The following is a 17,402-nucleotide window of genomic DNA, read 5'->3' as shown; positions in this document are numbered from 1 at the left end:
ACCAACTTAGATTAAGAGAGGATTAGACAAATTCATGGGGAAGAAGGGCTATCAAAGTCTACTAGCCATGAGGCTCTGCTCTGCCTCCACGGTCGCAGGCAGAGATGCTTCTGAGCCCCAGTTGCTGGAAACTGCAGGAGAGGAGAAGAGGGCTCTGGAGCTCAGCTCCTCCTTCTGAGCTTCTCCCAGGCATCTGGTCAGTCACCGTAAGAACAGGATGCTGGAGAAGGAGGGCACTGGCCTGATCCAGCAGGACTCTTGCCATCTCCTGATTTTAAGAAGGGGCATTTGCAACAGACCAATAATAAGTTATTACACTAAGCACACAATAAAGTGCATCAATTAATTAAATTTGCAATGTGACAAAACAAAAAAAACAGGAAAAACCCATTATCTTACTTGTGGTTTATCGCTAGAGGTAAATAAATTAAAAACAACAACCATGTTGATAAGGCGCAAAATGAGGAACCGTTCCAATTATTATTTGGGGTTACTTCCATTAACCATGTGGACAGCACAAACAAGATTATGATGGGCAAGTCAGAACTGGAAACATGAATCCTAAAAACTCCAGCTACAGTATTGACAGGACAATTAGAAACCAAAGTAATTATATGAGGATAAATTAGATAGATCTAAGATTCTAAAGGCCTAGTTTGGAGGAAAGCTAATGATGTGCATCACTTCTCTCTTTAGAGGGCATTTTTCCTAAGGAGGAAGTCAACAGCAACAAAAGCTCAGTTGAAACAAGAGAAGCAATAGAAAACAGCCAGCCGGCAACTATACTTGGAAGAGGATGAATTCATGCAAACACTGATCGCCAGCGCAGGAACCCCAGCAGACCAAAGCCACGTCACGAGACACGGACACAGAGGCTTCGCAGAGGGTCACCCACCTATCAGACACCTCTAGTGAGTGCCGGCTCTCTAATGACAGCTGGCGGCTTGTCATTTGACTTGACTGTGATGCAGATTCCAGGTCAGTTCGGCCACTCACAGTGGAGTCTAAGCTATGGCGCCTTCTTCAAAAAGGCAAGGAGACGTTGGGAGACGTGAAGGACAAGAGCAACACAGAAGGTTCAAACAGCTTAGTATTGTAAAATGGAAAGTGAAAGCAAGTGTGTGGCGTGTGGGATTGGGGGTTGCGCAATCATGCCAGGAGTCTGGATGGGTGCGAGACAACTGAAGCCAAATCCCAGCAAGAGGGGCATCCTAAGGGGCAGCACGCCTTGCAATCGCAAGTGAAATTGATCCACATATTGTCAGTCACTCTTGGTCACTCAGGGCGACAACGTGGGGATCCCAAAATTCCACAGCAAAAAGAGCTGCTTACCACCAGCTCTGCTTTGCAAGGAGGGTGCTCAGCTGCAAACCTTTCTTTGCTCCCATTGGGCTATTCTGGGGGGGACTCTGTCTGGCAGCTGCTGCTCACTGCTCTTCTGTCACCCCTGAAGCAGAATGGCTTTTCTTTTAAAAATCTGACCACAAGAGAGTCTGAAGCAGCCAGCCTCAGTCTTGGTAGCTTACAGTGAATTTCTCCTGCCAATAAATTTGTGTTGGGGGAGAGAAAACGCCCTGGTTCCAAGGGGGTACCTACCTGATGGCTGCTCGTTCGTGGTAATCCAAATCATAGCTATGCAAGGACTCCCCACAGCACTCTCGGGGGACCCCCTGCTGCTGCAGGCGGGAAGCCACGGGGAACTGGTGCACCGAAGCATTGGGCTGCGAGGTGGTGTGGTACTGGGGAGGAATGCTGTTGCTGGTCTCACTGCGGTAGTCGCTGTCTCTGTCATCCACAGCACTATCGTGGTCTTCAAAAGCTAGAAGACAGGAGAGGGTTGAGCAGCGTCTCCCAGTCCAAGATCCGGACACTTCAGACAAAAGCACCTTTCAAGCGAGCTCGTTTGTCTTACGAGACAAAGTAAAGGGCAGCCTAAAGGAAGAGCTTCTTGGCTTCCCAGGGAAGCTGCTCACTGGAGATTTGGCTGCCTAAGCATCACGAATGAGGCCTAGGAAGAGGCGTTTTTCTAGATCTCCTCCCAAAGTACATCATACCATAAAGGCTGGCTTTATTATGGGTGGAAGAGAAGAGGAGAATCTATTTATTCACCTGGTTTAATAGCTGGTGAAATAGAACAGAGCAGAACCATTTTCTTAGCCATCTTTTTTACTGGCTTCCTTCCTCTCCCTCTGCAGGGTTGCAGGCAGCACTGCCCTGCTTCTCCCCTCTCTTCCTAGACCTCTTCCAAGGAGCCCTCAGCTAAGCAGCACCTCTCCAACCAGGAATGGGGAGGAAACATCAGTGGAAAGGACAGTCGTGGCACATTTGGGAGCCAGGAAGGAGAAAGCATCTGTGATGGTGCATTGAGAAATACCTCGTGTGCACAATTGCCAACATTTCCATTTAGGAGTATTTTAAAAGGTGGCCACTGAAACAAACAACAAGTAAACATCGCCCAAGGGGAAAGGAAGGACACTAAACCTCTAGCTTGAATGGCAGCTCCGTGCCTCCCAGGAAGTTGCCCAGGGCTAGGGGGCAGAGGGAAGGGGAGCAGGAACAAACTGGCAGGATGTGCTGGCAGGTTGTTCGTGCGAGTGCTCATGCTCTGCCTAGGGTGATCACAGCTTACGTATTTCTTTTTTGGTTGACAAAGTGGGAATGGTAAGGAGAACCGGCAACTTTTGCGGAACTCAAAGGAGGGACTGCAGGAAAGTCACTACGCAACATTGACCCACAAGCTACAACCACCACCGAGCAACGGAGAGAGGACAATCTAACAGAAGCACTGTCTGAAGAGGTCAGATCTGAGCCAGGAAGCCAGACGCCGTCTTCCAGCATCCACATGGTATAGTTGGCAGCTCCTCTCCCTCACTTGAATTTGTGGTCTGGAGAGTCCAGGCAAAACTGTCCCCCAGAAACGGAACAGGACCCGCTTCTTACAACTCTTTTGGTTCCAGACTCTCTTCCATTTATTCAACGTAAGGGCTAGTTTCTACAGAAACAAGCTGCTCCTTGCCCCTCGCCCAGCCAGCCCGCTCCTCTCCCCGATGCCAAGTGGAATTGCAACATGCATCTTAATAAGGAAGAAAAAACAGAATATGAGGCATCCTTAGCCAAGAACAACTTCAAACAGGCTTTCAACTCCTCTGGAGTAATTTGATTGTCCATGCTGGAAATGACACCATCTCCTGTTTTTTAAGCTGCCTTGGGTGGAAGTATTCTTGCTCATCTGCTAGGGGAAAGGGCTCATTTCAGTGTACTAAATTTTCTGGATTCACATGAAGGTGCTTATCTTGGCTGTTTGGTGGAATATAAATATAAATGAAGAGCAATTATCAATTTCTCTCTCTTTCTTCAAAGGAGAGACGAAGTCTCTTTCAAAAGTACATCTGTATCTGAGCAGGCAACCAATGTGGCAGAACAAAGTACCCCTTGAGGACGTTTCTTGATGTGCAAAGGAAGGGGCAGTATCCCAAAATGAGACCACCACCTGAAAGCCCAAAATGTTCCTGGTTTTGCTCCATGTTGTGCTTGAGCAGGTTTGTGAGACTGAGAGTGAAGCTGCAGCAGGTGAGCTATGGCTCTCCACCTTGATTTCCTGGTGAGAGTGAGCCTAAGGATCTTGGTCGAGTGCTCAGTTACAGCTCTAGAACATCATCCCAGGGGAACGTCCTCCTCCTGAGCCCATTGCCACACGGGAATGAACAAGATCTCCTGCTCATTCTCATGGGGTCCCACGGGAGTTATTTTAAAAGGACTGTGCCTTCAGCAGGTTTTCTAGGAGGCCATCTCCATCATTTGATGTGTCACCTCAAGGGGGTGATTTTCACTGCTAACCCTGATCTGATTTAAAGTGTGGCTTCCTGAAGAAGGGTCTTTTAGCATGGTGGCATCTGCCATGCCATGTGGAGCAAGCCCTCTGCCCCTGGAAACAAGGCCTGTGTCAATAATGTTAATTCTTTCCGTGTCTTTTCCCCTACCTAAGCATTTTCAGATGAGCGGTACTGGCCCCTGAGCAACCACAGAATTGTTTTTTTTATTAGGAGGCCATGTTGTTTTATTACGTATTATATGGAGGTTTTCTTTTTTAATTCTTGAGTATACTGTTTTGGGATTTTAAAACAGTAAACTAATGTATAAGTTTACTTTTTAAAAACCACTAGTATGGGTATTTTAATTACATAAGCAAATGTTTGAGAATAGGTGAAAACACATCACCATAATTGCAGGGAGAGGAGGCCTCACCAAGAAGGGCCCCCCTGTTCCAAGAAAAAGAATCTAATGTCTGTGGTGTTGGGGGGGTCTCCTACATGGGAGGGAGGTGCAGGTGTCATAAAGAGCATTTCAGGCACTACTCTGAGGGGCTGGAGGAGGAGGAGGAGCGGTGGAGGGCAGTGAATGAGAAACTCCATGCAGAGACCAATTGCATTTTCATTCCCCAGACAAGGCAGAGTAACAACAACTTCCCCAACCAGCTCTGGCTGTGCTGCTTTGATTGATTGATTGATTGATTGATTGATTGACTGACTGACTGATTTCATAAAAAATTATGTACTGCTTAACTGTAGAAAACCTCAAAGCGGTTTACGAAAAGAATAGAGTAGAAACCAATCTGGATGCTTTGTATTTTACAAGTGCCTCCATTCTGGCTTCAAAACAGAAGAATCACTGAATCAAGCCCGTCTCCACCAGCATCTCATGCCAGGCAAAGACTTTTCCCACCCTCGCCCCAACCAGTATGAACAGTTTCACACAAGCAGCTCTGAAGAATGGACCAGGTTTCGGGAGGGGAAAGAGGGATGCTCCATTTTGCAAGACCACGTGGTATTCATGCACAGTCTAGAACGAAGAAGGGCTCAGAGGCTCACATCCCACAGCGGCATGTTCACCAGGGTGCTACTACCACCTAGAGTCTGGGCTGGGGGGAAGAGAGGAAGCAAAGAGAAAGAGGGATGAAGAGGTTGGAGTAGCAACTAAAGGAAGGAAAGGCCCCTCCAAGCAGAGCTGGAGGGAGAGGGAATCCTAAGTCATTTTCTAAGCACAAAGCATGGCTCTAGTCTCAGAATATTGTCCATTTTCACAAGCCCTTTGATTTGCTGTGCTTGAGTTTGTGTCTAGCGTGGGGTCCCTTGCCACTACCACAGGCCTGACTGCCCAGCTAATGCCTACATGAGGAGGATGAGGAGCCAGGCAGAGGAGACAAAACTTACAGGCAATGTGTTCTCAAAATAACTGACAAATCAACAGAGTGTGAGTGTGTGTGTGCAAGCTTTTCTACAGTCCAACAGTTTATTGATCCTGGAACCTTGCCAGCAAGCACTGGAACAGCACTTATTGTGAGAGGGGATGGCGGAACATCTTCTCTTTAAAAGGTCCAAATGTCTCATGAACAACAAATCTTTGAAACACATTTCACAACACAGAGGCACAATGCAGCGAGATCTTTAAAAGGTTTACGGGGAAAGACAGTCTTCTGCTCATATTAAAAGGGCAAAAGGCGCTGAGTGAAAAGAGAGGGTGGGTCTCTGGCTATGACTGCCCTATTAATAATAATAATAATAATAATAATAATAATAATAATAATTATTATTATTATTATTATTATTATTATTATTATTATTAAAGGGCTTGTGAGAATTCTACGGCCAGACATTTACGTCTTCTCCCACTGCTTCCCTCTAAAGCAAGGGAAGGCTGCCTTTCACATGGAAAAGGAGACTGAAAACCTAATTACTCCCCCATTAGCCTTTAAGAAAGGTTTTCTTTAAAAAAAAATCCCTCCTGAAATCCAGGCAACTGAATGTCAAGGTGGAATGAGTGGGAGAGCTGCAGTGTGAATGTGAGTTTTAAGCGTCTTCTCTTCCACAAGAGAACAGCAGGCATTCAAGATGAGTGCGACTCCACGCCAAAAGCCTTGTCTCAACGTGGCAGCCCACAAAAGTAGATCCTGTCAAAAAAGATAAGAGTTTCCCCAGAAATAGAGGGCTTGCCCATTCCTCATCTGATGTTTGTTGGAAAAACAGAAGAAGCCTGCCCTGTACCTTCCCGCTGCTGCTGCTGCTTGGGAGGAAGGAAGGCTGCTCTACAGCGAAAGAGGCTACTGAACTGGCTGCAGGACATTCTGCACATGTCCCCCATTGTATCGAGGAAACACTAGCTGGGAGAAATCTCCAGCAGCTCCAGGGAACCAACGCTAATCTCACAGCACACCCAAATGCTTTGCTTCCCTGCTGCTCCCAGGGGAGATGAACAGAGTGGCTTTGCACCCCATGCTTGGCAAGGGAGAGGGGTCTGTTGCTGCCAGAGAGGAAGATGGGGGCATCCTCTCCCATCACGGAACTGCTGGGGCTCTGCTGAGAGGTCTGGCAGGAAACCTGCCTTCTCTCCCGCGAGCAGGGGCACTTCTGATCCCAGAGGGTGGAAGAGAAGGGCAGAAACAAAAGTGAAGGTGCAGATGGGCACACCCTGAGTTAAAGCCTTGCACCAAAGAGGCCCACTGGCCAAGCCTCGTGCCACCTGGGACCCCCAAGATGCACACACCTGGCAAGGGGGGGGGGGTTCAACTCTACAAGCCTCTTGCTTTGAGATCACCAGTTGACAAAAACCTGTTAGAGAATCCTCCTCCTCAACTCAGCAGAGCAGGTTCCTCAGGAAACTCCCAAAGGGCCAACGGGCCGTATTAATGGGGACACCGGTGCCACACAGTGTAGAGGAGAGAGGCGCAGGCTCCTCAGCACCGGCAAATGTCACCGCTCACAGGGCTTCGCATCAGAGTGGCCTCCACAATCTGCCCACGGCACCAAGTTAATCAGCCCAGAGGGCGAGGTTGGGATTATGTGATCTCGAAGGGGGGGGGGAGAGACTCCTCGACTGCGAGACTGTTATTCTTTGTGAAAACCTCTCACTGCTCTGCAAGGTATACGGGTAGGAGGAGAGCACGCCTGTCACTTTGGTGAATGCCACACACCGATCTGACTTTCAAAAGAGCAAGCGGGAGGCAGGGAAGGCTGAGCCTGCTGGCTTCCTCCCCCCACCCTGGCATTTGAAGACCCATCTGGTGGGAAAGGCACAAGTTCCTACTCAGAGGAAGGTGGCAGGGCAAGAAAGCAAAGCTTCCTCCCCCCAATCCAGGCCCCAGGCGCTCTTCATGGTGCAATTGGGAGGCATTGGGAAACTGAAGCTTCACCCAAAATTTGAAACATGGACAGGTGTCTTATCTATCTGAAAAAGGGGCAGAGGGGTCTAGAGTTAATGAGGGGCACATGACAAACAGAGGAGAAATGCACACAAGCACTGGACACATGAAGGAGGACCAGGGCTGAGTCCGGCTCCCCCGGGGTGGAGAACAGCAGTCTTCCTGATCCTGAGAAACAGGACACACTCTAGACCTTTCCTGATGGATCAGCAGCCTGTCCTATGATGCTCAATAGCCATTTTTGTTTTTCGCAATTGGGAACAAAAGCGACAGAGCAGCTTCTGCTTCTCAAACCCATAGCAGTTGCTGTGTTGCTGGTTATTGGGGGCACCCATGGCCCTCAAAGGCACCAGGCAAGAGAAAATCCCTATTCTAAGGTACCATTCATTAGTTCACATTGCAAGGGACAGGCATGGTGGGATGGGCACACACAATAACGGAATTCAAGAAAGTAAAAAATAGCAGAAGGTCGATTGCATTTCACTCTTATGCATGAATACCCGAGATATCCTCAGCCTGGAGCATGGGGAAGCAATTCTGAACCGGAGAACTAGAAAGAAATGATTATTAAAGTGTTACATACTCTGCTCTTCTCCCCATCCGAAATAACTCCAGCTGCCTGCATGCAACAAATGGAAGCAAAAAATAGGAATGGAAAAAGTATAGATAAATATGACAAGTGAGAAGGGTTTGATGATATGTTTGCTGGGCAGAAGCTTAAAATTTAAAACATGTTTATTTTTGCCATGACAATATCCTACATTTTTCAGCAACTTACCACCTGTTGAGGACTTCTTAACTTGTGAGAAGATGGAAAATTGTACATGAATATTGAAGATTGCCAAGTCAATTTTTGAATCAATGGACAGCCCATCCCTTAAGCAGACCGTGCCCACATCAGGCAGGTCACTGTACAGCCATTCACCCAGCAGAAAACACTTTTTTTTTAGTGAAGTGTTGAACTGGGAAATCCACTTGTCCAGTGTCACCATCTTAAGGAAGCCCCTTCTGCCCCAGTGGAACACCCAGAGAGTCAGAAGAGTCCATCTCCCCACCCTGATCCCGTCACCTCAGCCCCTCCAAGTCCTCGCTTTTCATTCTCCCACCAACACATGACCTTTCTGTTGCCATCCCTACATGAGCACTGCCTTTGTGGGGAAGCTCAAAACGTTCAGCGATGGCCAGCCGGAGCCCCTTGCAAACTCGCCAGCAGGGCTTGAAGTTAATTGAAAAGTCATGATAAACCTATTCTCTACGCATTTGTCTGATCTACTGCCAAAGCCTTCGGAGCTATTGCTCATGTGGTGGTGGGGAACTCCAAAATTCAGCCGCGATTTGTGTGCAGCACTTTTCTTCTCTTCGTCCCAAGCCCACCACCAAACACCAAATAATAATAATAATAATAATAAATTTTATTTATATCCCGCCCTCCCCAGCCGAAGCCGGGCTCAGGGCGGCTAACAACAATAAAACAGTACAAAAGTACAACATAAACAACATTCTAAAATCATTCATTATAAAAATTAATTAATTAATTAATGATGACAGTTCCTTTTAGGAGTAAATTAGACAGGTCAAAATACAGATCCTGGGAGGAATCTGCTCTCCATTGTGAAAAGTGGCCCTTAATTTCTAACTCTGCCTTCAGGGAGGTCTCCCGAAATCTGCATTGGATAGACACAGTTTAAACCTATTCATAAACGATTTTCAGTTGGGGTGAACCCTGAAATAAAGAGGGGGGTGGTTCTTTCATATTTTTTTCTTCATGCCAAAATAACCTTACAGAAGTGAAAATAAAACCTATGACTGAATGTTATCACAGTGTGAACCTTCTATTACTCCAATTACCACCACTATTTACTACTTGTAATAGTCTAATGTTTTTGTTTGCAAAGAGACCATCTCCAATACTTATTTAAAATTTAGATTTCTCACCAAGGGTCTCAAAGTCGTTTTCCAGAACAGAAATACAGATTAAAAAACCAGATACAATTTAAAATCAAAACAGCATGAAAAAATACAGAACTGCCACCTCACTTCCATTCCCTGTTTCCCAACACGGACCCAGGCATTAAGGCCCCTCCACTCATGGGCTCCCTTTCCCAGGGAATATTTGCAAGTGTTTCTGATGCTCTCTTGAAAGAGCAGCTGCTTCTGTTGTCTTTCCTATGGCCCAGCTGTTTTTATATGATGCGCTTTTCAAGATTTGGCAAAAATGGACAACTGGAAGACCATTCCAGGAACTGGAAGAGCATTATTTCGGCAGTGGCAGAGGAGAGGTGGATGGTTCCTCCTACTCACGAACTCCTGGCATGTGCGGATCTGGAGCAACAAACCTGGGTTGGGAGAGGCTTTGCAGGAATCCACAGGGCAGGAAACTAATGACTTGGCACACAACTGGGGCATGAGCTTTTTATCTTACCGGGCTGGATCAGCAGCAAATATTAATAGCAGGTTTGTTTGGTTTGGGGGTTTCTTTAGGAAAGGGGAAGGAGAGGTTAAAAAAAAATGCTTGCTTGAGCTTTTTATAGGTCACATAAATTCACACAACGATAGTAAATTGTTTGACAAGTCCTTCACCAACACGGAGTCTTTCATCTCAGCCATGTCACATTTTAGTAATACGTTTGCCAACACCTCAAAGAGCCATCACAAAGCATTTAACAAAACAAGGCAGGGGAGGTTCTATGAGCGAATATCTGACAGCCCAGGCGCTATTAAATTGGTTATTGGCTTACTAAAACTGAGCTCCTGGTTTTCAACCGTCTGAAGAGGGAACGCATCTGTTGGGTCTGTAAGGTCCAGCCAGGCCTGCAATGGCTGGATTCCTCAGTCTCACAAAATGAACCATGGAATTGCTAGTCTCTTCTTCAAAGCATCTCATGGGGAAAGAAATCCCACCTTCTGTGAGTCAGCTGAACGCACAAAGCCTCCTTAGGCGAAGTCAGGCTGCTCAGCTCCCCAAGGCCTTTCACAGCACTGCCACCCAAAATCCTTTTCAACTGAGGTGACAGGAATCAAACTTGGGACCTGCCACTCAGCTGTGTCCAGAACTTTAAATGCCTTGACTCTGGTCAGCAGCAGCTTCCCCACCCTCCAGGATGAACCAACTTTTCTCTTCCAAGCTGGACTTTCCCCATCCTAGTCAAGCACAGAAAACATTTCTCATCTTTGCTGCTCTCCTCCAAAGCCTTGTGTTGGCTTATTTCCCAAAACCCTGTGACTAAAACTAAAAAGTTATTGCATAGCACGACATCCCAGCAGCACAGGAAGCCCGCTGGACTGCCATTGATCCCACATCTACACTTTTATAACGGGTAGTGAAGAAAGCAAAGAGGAGACCTTTGAAATAAGGGTCTTCAAAGCACCCAGGGCTGTTTTGTTCCAGCCACCCACCCACACGCCAGCGAGAGGAGCCTGAAGACACGATGTTCCTTTGGGTTTAAAAGCTACAAACCATCCACACAAACCTCTGCAGAGAAATGCCCAAAAGCATCTCTGTCGCTAGTCCAGCTTACAAGAAATACTTCTTGCTTCCCCCTCCCACTTGGCTAAGGCCCCCTTGTAAACTGAGTCAGATCTTCTGGAGAGACCAACACCTTCCAATTAATGCTACAAAGAAGGCTCAATGGTGCCAGGATCGGGAGGGGAGCTGGGAGAGACCACAGCAAAGGCTGGAGGCTGTGTGGAATCCAAAGGGCTGAACGCTGCTGCCATGTTCCCAGAGACAGACTGTCAGAAAACTATCATCTCCCTTTCTGTCCTGAAGCTGCGCCGATTAGTCATTCCTCTCTGGCAGCCGAAGTGGGTCTGTCGGAGCCGCAGGCAGAGCGCAGGAAGCCCCTAATCAAACTTAGCAAGCAAAGCCTGCTCACAGGAACACAGCACAGCAGGTCTGGAGACCACTCAGGTAGAGAAGGCACACAGCCTTCCCAGAGGAGCTTCAGCACCTTGCCTCATCACGGCTGCAAGAATACCCGTTTAATCCGACAAGCAGCGGGAGGCTTCCCACTCCCTTTTTTCCATGGAGATTACTGGTCTCTGAGCACACTTTGGTTGCATTTCTGCTTTGGGGCCCTTCATCAATCACCTGTTGCCTGGGCTGCTGGGGGAGTTTATAGCTGACGCAGGTCTGAGTCTGGCCAGTATCTGGAGGGGAGACTGTCTGTGAAATTTTCCACCAAAGCATGGTGCCTTCCAGGAGGAAAGAAAAGCCAGGTATCCATGAAAATAAACAGAAGCTACAAGCACTGGGGTTATCAGGGATGTTCATCGCTTTACTTAACAAGCAGCAAGCAGGTTTAACCTTTGCCAGGCCTGATGTTCTTCGTAAGGCAGAGGCTTTGCTTCCTGGCAGCTCCTGGCCTAGGAGAGTCCATCACCTTCCTTCCAAGGCAGCCTCTCTCACTCAAAGCAGCTCACGCCACCAGCTCATCCCAGTATTTAGTTGAAATCCAGCTGGTGGGCAACAAAAACAATTCTGCACCTTCATCTATCTTTTTCTTGGTCGGGAGAGCTCTTGCCATCTCTGTTGCCCTCCTCCTTCTCAAACAGTTGGGCCACGGCTAGAGCTCTCAATGAGTTGGTGTCAGTCATCTCCGATTCAGCTAAGCCTGTTAACTGCTTTTTGTAATTCACATTAGCTCAGAGCTTTCCCCCAATTAATCTACCTGCTTTAGGAAATTGATTCTCCGTGGTCCACCAGCTATTTCTATGGGAAATTGACAAACACAAGAGCTTAGTTCTCCATCACTGGCTTAAAGGTGCACGGGTTCAGGAAACGGGGACATGGCTGGCGCTGAGCCTCTTGGGCTTGCCAATCAGGTTGGCGTTTCAAATCCCCGCGACAGGGTGAGCTCCCGTTGCTGTGTCCCAGCTTCTGCCAACCTGGCAGTTTGAAAGCACACCAGTGCAAGTAGATAAATAGGTACCAACCACTGCAGCGGGAAGGTAAATGGCATTTCCGTGCACTCTGGCTTCCATCATGGGTGTCCCGTTGTGCCAGAAGTGGTTTAGTCATGCTGGCCAGATTACCTGGAAAGCTGTCTGTGGACAAATGCCAGCTCCCTTGGCCTGAAGCAAGATGAGTGCCACACCCCATAGTCACCTTTGACTAGACTTAACCGTCCAGGGGTCCTTTACCTTAACCAGTTCAGGAAAGAATCAGAGATTTGAAGGTGGGCCTAGCCTGGCCCAAATAACTCCACGTAAGAGACTTGGTGGTCAAAATGGCCACTTTATACCTCTCTAAGAGAGCATTATGGTGAAACTGTAGATCAAATTTTGGCATTTTCCTAATACTGTAACTCAAGGTATATGCCTTCTGCACTTATATGCCAATTTCAGGAGCAAAGTAATCACTTTCATGTTTCTTTTCATCTTCTGTGCAGAGATAGTTTTCTTTTTCTTTTAAATACCTTTTAAGGTTAAAATAGAGTTAAGCCTTGGAATTTGTAAAACTGATGGTGAGAATGCCCAAAACGCTGTGACTTACAAAAAGGGTCTTATGTCTTTAAAAGGACCTCTATGCTGGGTGCCTGAAGAGCTCTGCAACAAAAAGAATTCGGGGATTCTGCTAGGCTGAAAAGGATTCACCTGGCCATCAGGAAAGCTGAGGGGGCATCGGTGCACCTCTCAGCCAGACCCCAATTCAGACACTGTGCTGATCCGGATTATTCCGTGAATCATGTTAGCAGCCGTCATACTACACAGAAGCATCTGCCCTCGTCAAGACTGATTTGAAAGAGAAGTTCAGCACTTGGTACCGGCTGATTTTGTCTCCCTACCCCAGCTTCTGCCACACTGCAGGAGAGAGTGTATAGCCTACAGCAGAACAAGTATCTTGCTGACTTGGCAGTGTATTAACCTACATCTGTCATGCCATTCACCTGCTTCCATTCCTCTCCAAAACACGGGGCAAAGTGACATACTCAGGAAAAGCAGGAAAAGCAAAATACACATTATTTAATAAGCAACAATAATAAGTGCATTTCAAGCACCCACAGAAAATGCCACATCCACTACGATGCCTTTGGTGCTGCCTCCAATGTGGGGCTGAGGGACTTATGGGCAGGACCCACAAATTAGCAATGTGGCAACAAGCCACAAGAACAGAAGAAGAGCCTGTTGGATCAGGCCTGCGCAAAATGCGCAATTAAGACCTGAGCGCAAGAGCCCTCCTCTAGCCACTGGGATTCGGAAGCACTGCAGGGCCTTCTCAGTAGTGGCTCCTGTGGAACGGCTCTTACTGTCCGAAAGTTCTTCAAAAGGTTTAGCTAGGATATCCTATCTTGTCATTTGAATCCATTGGTTCAGGTCCTCCCCTCTGGAGCAGCGGAAAACAAGCTTGTTCCATCTTCCATGTAACAGACCTTCAGATATTGGAAGATGGCTCTCAGATCAGCCCTCGGCTGTCTCTTCCCCAAGCTAAAGGTTCCCAGTTCCCTCAACCGTTCCTCATAAGGCCTTGGTTTCCAGGCCCTTCATAATATTTGATGTCTTTAAAAAGGATGTTCTAATAATAATAATGGGACGCGGGTGGCGCTGTGGGTAAAACCGCAGCGCCTAGGACTTGCCGATCGCATGGTCGGCGGTTCGAATCCCCGTGGCGGGGTGAGCTCCCGTCGTTCGGTCCCAGCTCCTGCCCACCTAGCAGTTCGAAAGCACTCTTAAGTGCAAGTAGATAAATAGGTACCGCTTTATAGCGGGAAGGTAAACTGTGTTCCGTGTGCTGCTCTGGTGCCGGTTCGCCAGAGCAGCTTCGTCACGCTGGCCACGTGATCCGGAAGTGTCTGTAGACAGCGCTGGCTCCCAGCCTATAGAGTGAGATGAGCGCACAACCCTAGAGTCTGGCAAGACTGGCCCAAACGGGCAGGGGTACCTTTACCTTTTTAATAATAATAATTTTATTATTTGCACCCTGCCTATCTGACTGGGTTGCCCCAGTCACTCAGGGTGGATTCCAGCATATAGAAAAACATAATAAAACATTAAACCTTAAAAAGCTTCCATATGCAGGGCTCCCTTCAGGTGTTTCCTACATGCTATATACCGTATTTTTTGCTCTATAAGACGCACCAGACCATAAGAAGCACCTAGTTTTTGGAGGAGGAAAACAAGAAAAAAAATATTCTGAAACTCAGAAGCCAGAACAGCAAGAGGGATTGCTGCGCAATGAAAGCAGCAATCCCTCTTGCTGTTCTGGCTTCTGGGATAGCTGCGCAGCCTGCATTTGCTCCATAAGATGCACACACATTTCCCCTTACTTTTTAGGAGGGAAAAAGTGGGTCTTATAGAGCAAAAAATACGGTAGTTACTCATCTCCTTGACATCTGATGGGAGGGCGTTCCACGGGGATACTTGATGATTTAAAAAACTTTCAAACATCTGTATCATTTTTGCCTTTTTTGTTGTCTGCTGCCCTGGGCTCTTTTGGAAGGGAGGGTGGGGTGAAAATCTAATTACGAGCAGCAAAGTAACAAGAAATCTACCATCTGTCTGCAGATGTGGAAGAATTCCTACCTCTCACTGGAAGAACTGGAGAAACAGCCAAGAAACAAACCACCATGGCCAGTACTGCCTATCTATCCCACTGCAATAAAATGGGCTGCCTCAGAAGCCCTTTTCCCCCCCGGACGAAAGGCGGCTGGGAGAGGACCTCCCAAGGATTCTCCGGTGATGAACTGCATCCAGCCCAGACTTCCCAAGGCTGGGTTGGGCGACACCCGAACTATTGATACGCTCCTGGAAGTGAAAGGCATTACCTGGCTGCCATAGGAGCCCCCGGGCAAATGGTATCTGAGTGCAGCAGGCATTGTTAGCCTTCTCCATGACAACCAGATGGCTGTGTCTTTCATAACAAGGAACGGAGGTGCCATCTGTCTCTACAAATATTGGACTCTCCACTTACTGTATTTTTCGCTCTATAACACGCACCCGACCATAACACGCACGTAGTTTTTAGAGGAGGAAAATCCGTAGGCATGCCACCTGTAGGCATTCCCTCCATAACACGCACAGACATTTCCCCTTACTTTTTAGGAGGAAAAAAGTGAGTGTTATGGTGCAAAAAATACGGTAATTATCCAGCCACAGAGACTTTATTTGGCACACGGATGTGGGGGGAGTGGCACTTATTTGTTCTATATATTCTTCTCCAAACAGTTACACCATTTGGGACCATGGAAAATCACTCAGCGGCATTCTCTTTGGCTCTCTGTGTTGGAATCTGAAGATTCACGGTTTGTGCAACGATGCATTCACGCAGATGACAAATCCTTTGCGGAGCACAGTCTAAATATTGGCCTTCAGTACTGGGATATCACATTTTCCTAACGTCAGAAGCAGGAGGTTTCGTCCGTCAAATTCTGATACGTTCCACACCAGGTGGTCTTCCAGCTGCTACATCTGTGCTGTTGAACAAGGATCAGAGCACTTCCTGGCCACAGCATGTACAGATGGTGGCAACTCCATGCCAGGCCACTGGCCACCCAGTTTTCAAAAGGCAGCTTCAACACAGCCACTATCTGGAGTCTCAAAAGTCAGGAGCGCAGAAACCAAGTTCAGAGACTCTGAGCATCTTTCTGCACCATTTTTGTGTTATGAATAACTGAGTGGAGAAGACAAGCCTGCAAGAGTGGGAAGATGACTCACTGCAGATTATAATGGAAGTTGACACCTCCAGAAACAAGTACGGATTGGAAATCCCAGCCTTCAAAAATGCTAAGTGGTTCTGACAGCCAGTGCATTGGCAAACTCAGAGCAACCGAAGATCATGGACAAGCCCCTGTGTAAACAGCTTTTCCTGAGGCAACCACCAAGAACACTCACACGTTACCGCTGTCCAAAGTGTATACATGTATATTTAATTTAGTAAAGACTATGTGCTTCATGATGCTCCTGAAGACCGTTCCTTGGACCAACTTCTGCTGGTGCAGGGAGCCTGCGCACTCTTGAGACACAAAAAAATACCCTTCAGCCAGCAAACAGAAGTTTGCCAGTTCTCTGACACATGGATGCTGAGCTTGGATGCAAAGGCAAATAGGCTGAGCCACTGCAAACAGAAGCCTAGTAGCAAATCAACAAAGCAATATGAGCCGCAGAGGAATTCCAGCTGCTCAAACAGTCCATCCCATTAGATCCGAGAAGGGTCACTTGCAAGAACCTCTAGGAAATGACGTGGGGCAGGGGGAGGGAGACCCCCCATTTTTCCTTAGCCCTTCCACATCCCTCTCAGGTTCCTCCACTGGGGTAAATCTGCAAAGACTTTGGAATTCCCTCCCTAGAGACATTAGACTTGTCCTTCCACCGTCAAGTGTAGATTTTCTTCTTCCAACAGGCTTTGGAGGAAAGGACTGCTTCCATATGCTTTATATATAATGTTGAGGGGGGAGCGTATGCCTGAGTCCCTTCGGATTCCTAGATCCAGCAAGGATTCAGCTGAAGTAGCCAGGCCAGCTTCCAGTTAAGGCTCCCCTAAGTATGGGTCATAAAGGTAACAAAGGAAGTGGCTCTGTGCCAGAGCACAAATGTGGGGGGGGGGGCCTCCCAAACTCGCCGGTAGTTAGGAGGACAAAAGCCAGAGTTGAGGTGCATGTGAGCTCAAAGCTGGGAGAGGCTGGAGGCTGAAGCCTGGGAGAGAGAGACATGCTTGATTTCTGCTGGAATCCAAGGCTGTGTCTATGGGAGAAGCAGGACCCTCGTGGATCTACAATTCTATGATTCTACTAATGCTGCAAGCCCCATCATCGTAGCCTCAGGTTGCATATATGTGCAAATAAACCATATATCCTAAAGACCCCACAGTCTCTGCTGTCCCCTCCATCAGAGGAAACTGAACCCCGGGGAAGCACCTGGAACCCCTGGAATCTGGCGCTGCTTGGAGATTGGGGTGGCATGCAGCACTATCTATAGTTTTAATTCTACCAGTGTTTCATTGTTTTTAAATGCTTTCTTCCCTATGATTTTAGCTGCTCTTATTTTTATCAGGAAGCCACCTTGAGTCAAAGAAAAAGGAGGTGTATAAATAAATATACAGTAATTATAATAATAAAGGCCTCAAACATGTGCTGCCATTGCTACTGGCCTGATCAGTCCATGAACAGAATATGTTGAGATGTGTGCTGTACACTCAAACAGGTGAGGACACCCTTGGCTGTGGGCTAGCAGAGGCTGCTGCTGCTGCCTGCCCCTTTCCCATTCGAGGAGG

General features: G+C 47.5%; 1 protein-coding gene and 1 long non-coding RNA gene across 10 annotated transcripts in view; both read right to left on the bottom strand.

Annotated features, from left to right (window-relative positions):
* Positions 1–17,402, bottom strand: part of UNC13B (unc-13 homolog B) — a 179,745-nt gene that overhangs the window by 117,421 nt on the left and 44,922 nt on the right. For 4 of the 9 annotated variants that reach the window (XM_081212557.1, XM_081212561.1, XM_081212563.1 and 1 more), the window contains exons 8-10: positions 7,779–7,814; positions 1,597–1,819; positions 896–1,021 (exon numbers count right to left, since the gene is read on the bottom strand). In XM_081212557.1, coding sequence (XP_081068683.1) covers positions 896–1,021; positions 1,597–1,819; positions 7,779–7,814 — 385 coding nt within the window. The remainder of the gene's footprint in view (positions 1–895; positions 1,022–1,596; positions 1,820–7,778; positions 7,815–17,402) is intronic. The other 5 variants (XM_081212560.1, XM_081212566.1, XM_081212559.1 and 2 more) reach the window with 4 other exon arrangements.
* Positions 8,745–16,971, bottom strand: LOC308597416. Its single transcript, XR_014012960.1, has 3 exons — positions 15,271–16,971; positions 14,717–15,099; positions 8,745–11,653 (listed from the first exon to the last, which is right to left on the bottom strand). It is a non-coding gene; the product is annotated as an uncharacterized lncRNA (long non-coding RNA).

Source organism: Podarcis bocagei (genome assembly GCF_964188305.1).
Source record: "Podarcis bocagei genome assembly, chromosome: 11".
Classification (NCBI taxonomy): Eukaryota; Metazoa; Chordata; class Lepidosauria; order Squamata; family Lacertidae; genus Podarcis; species Podarcis bocagei.
The sequence above is the reverse complement of the archived record's forward strand: the minus strand, read 5'-3'. Positions and strand labels throughout refer to the sequence as shown.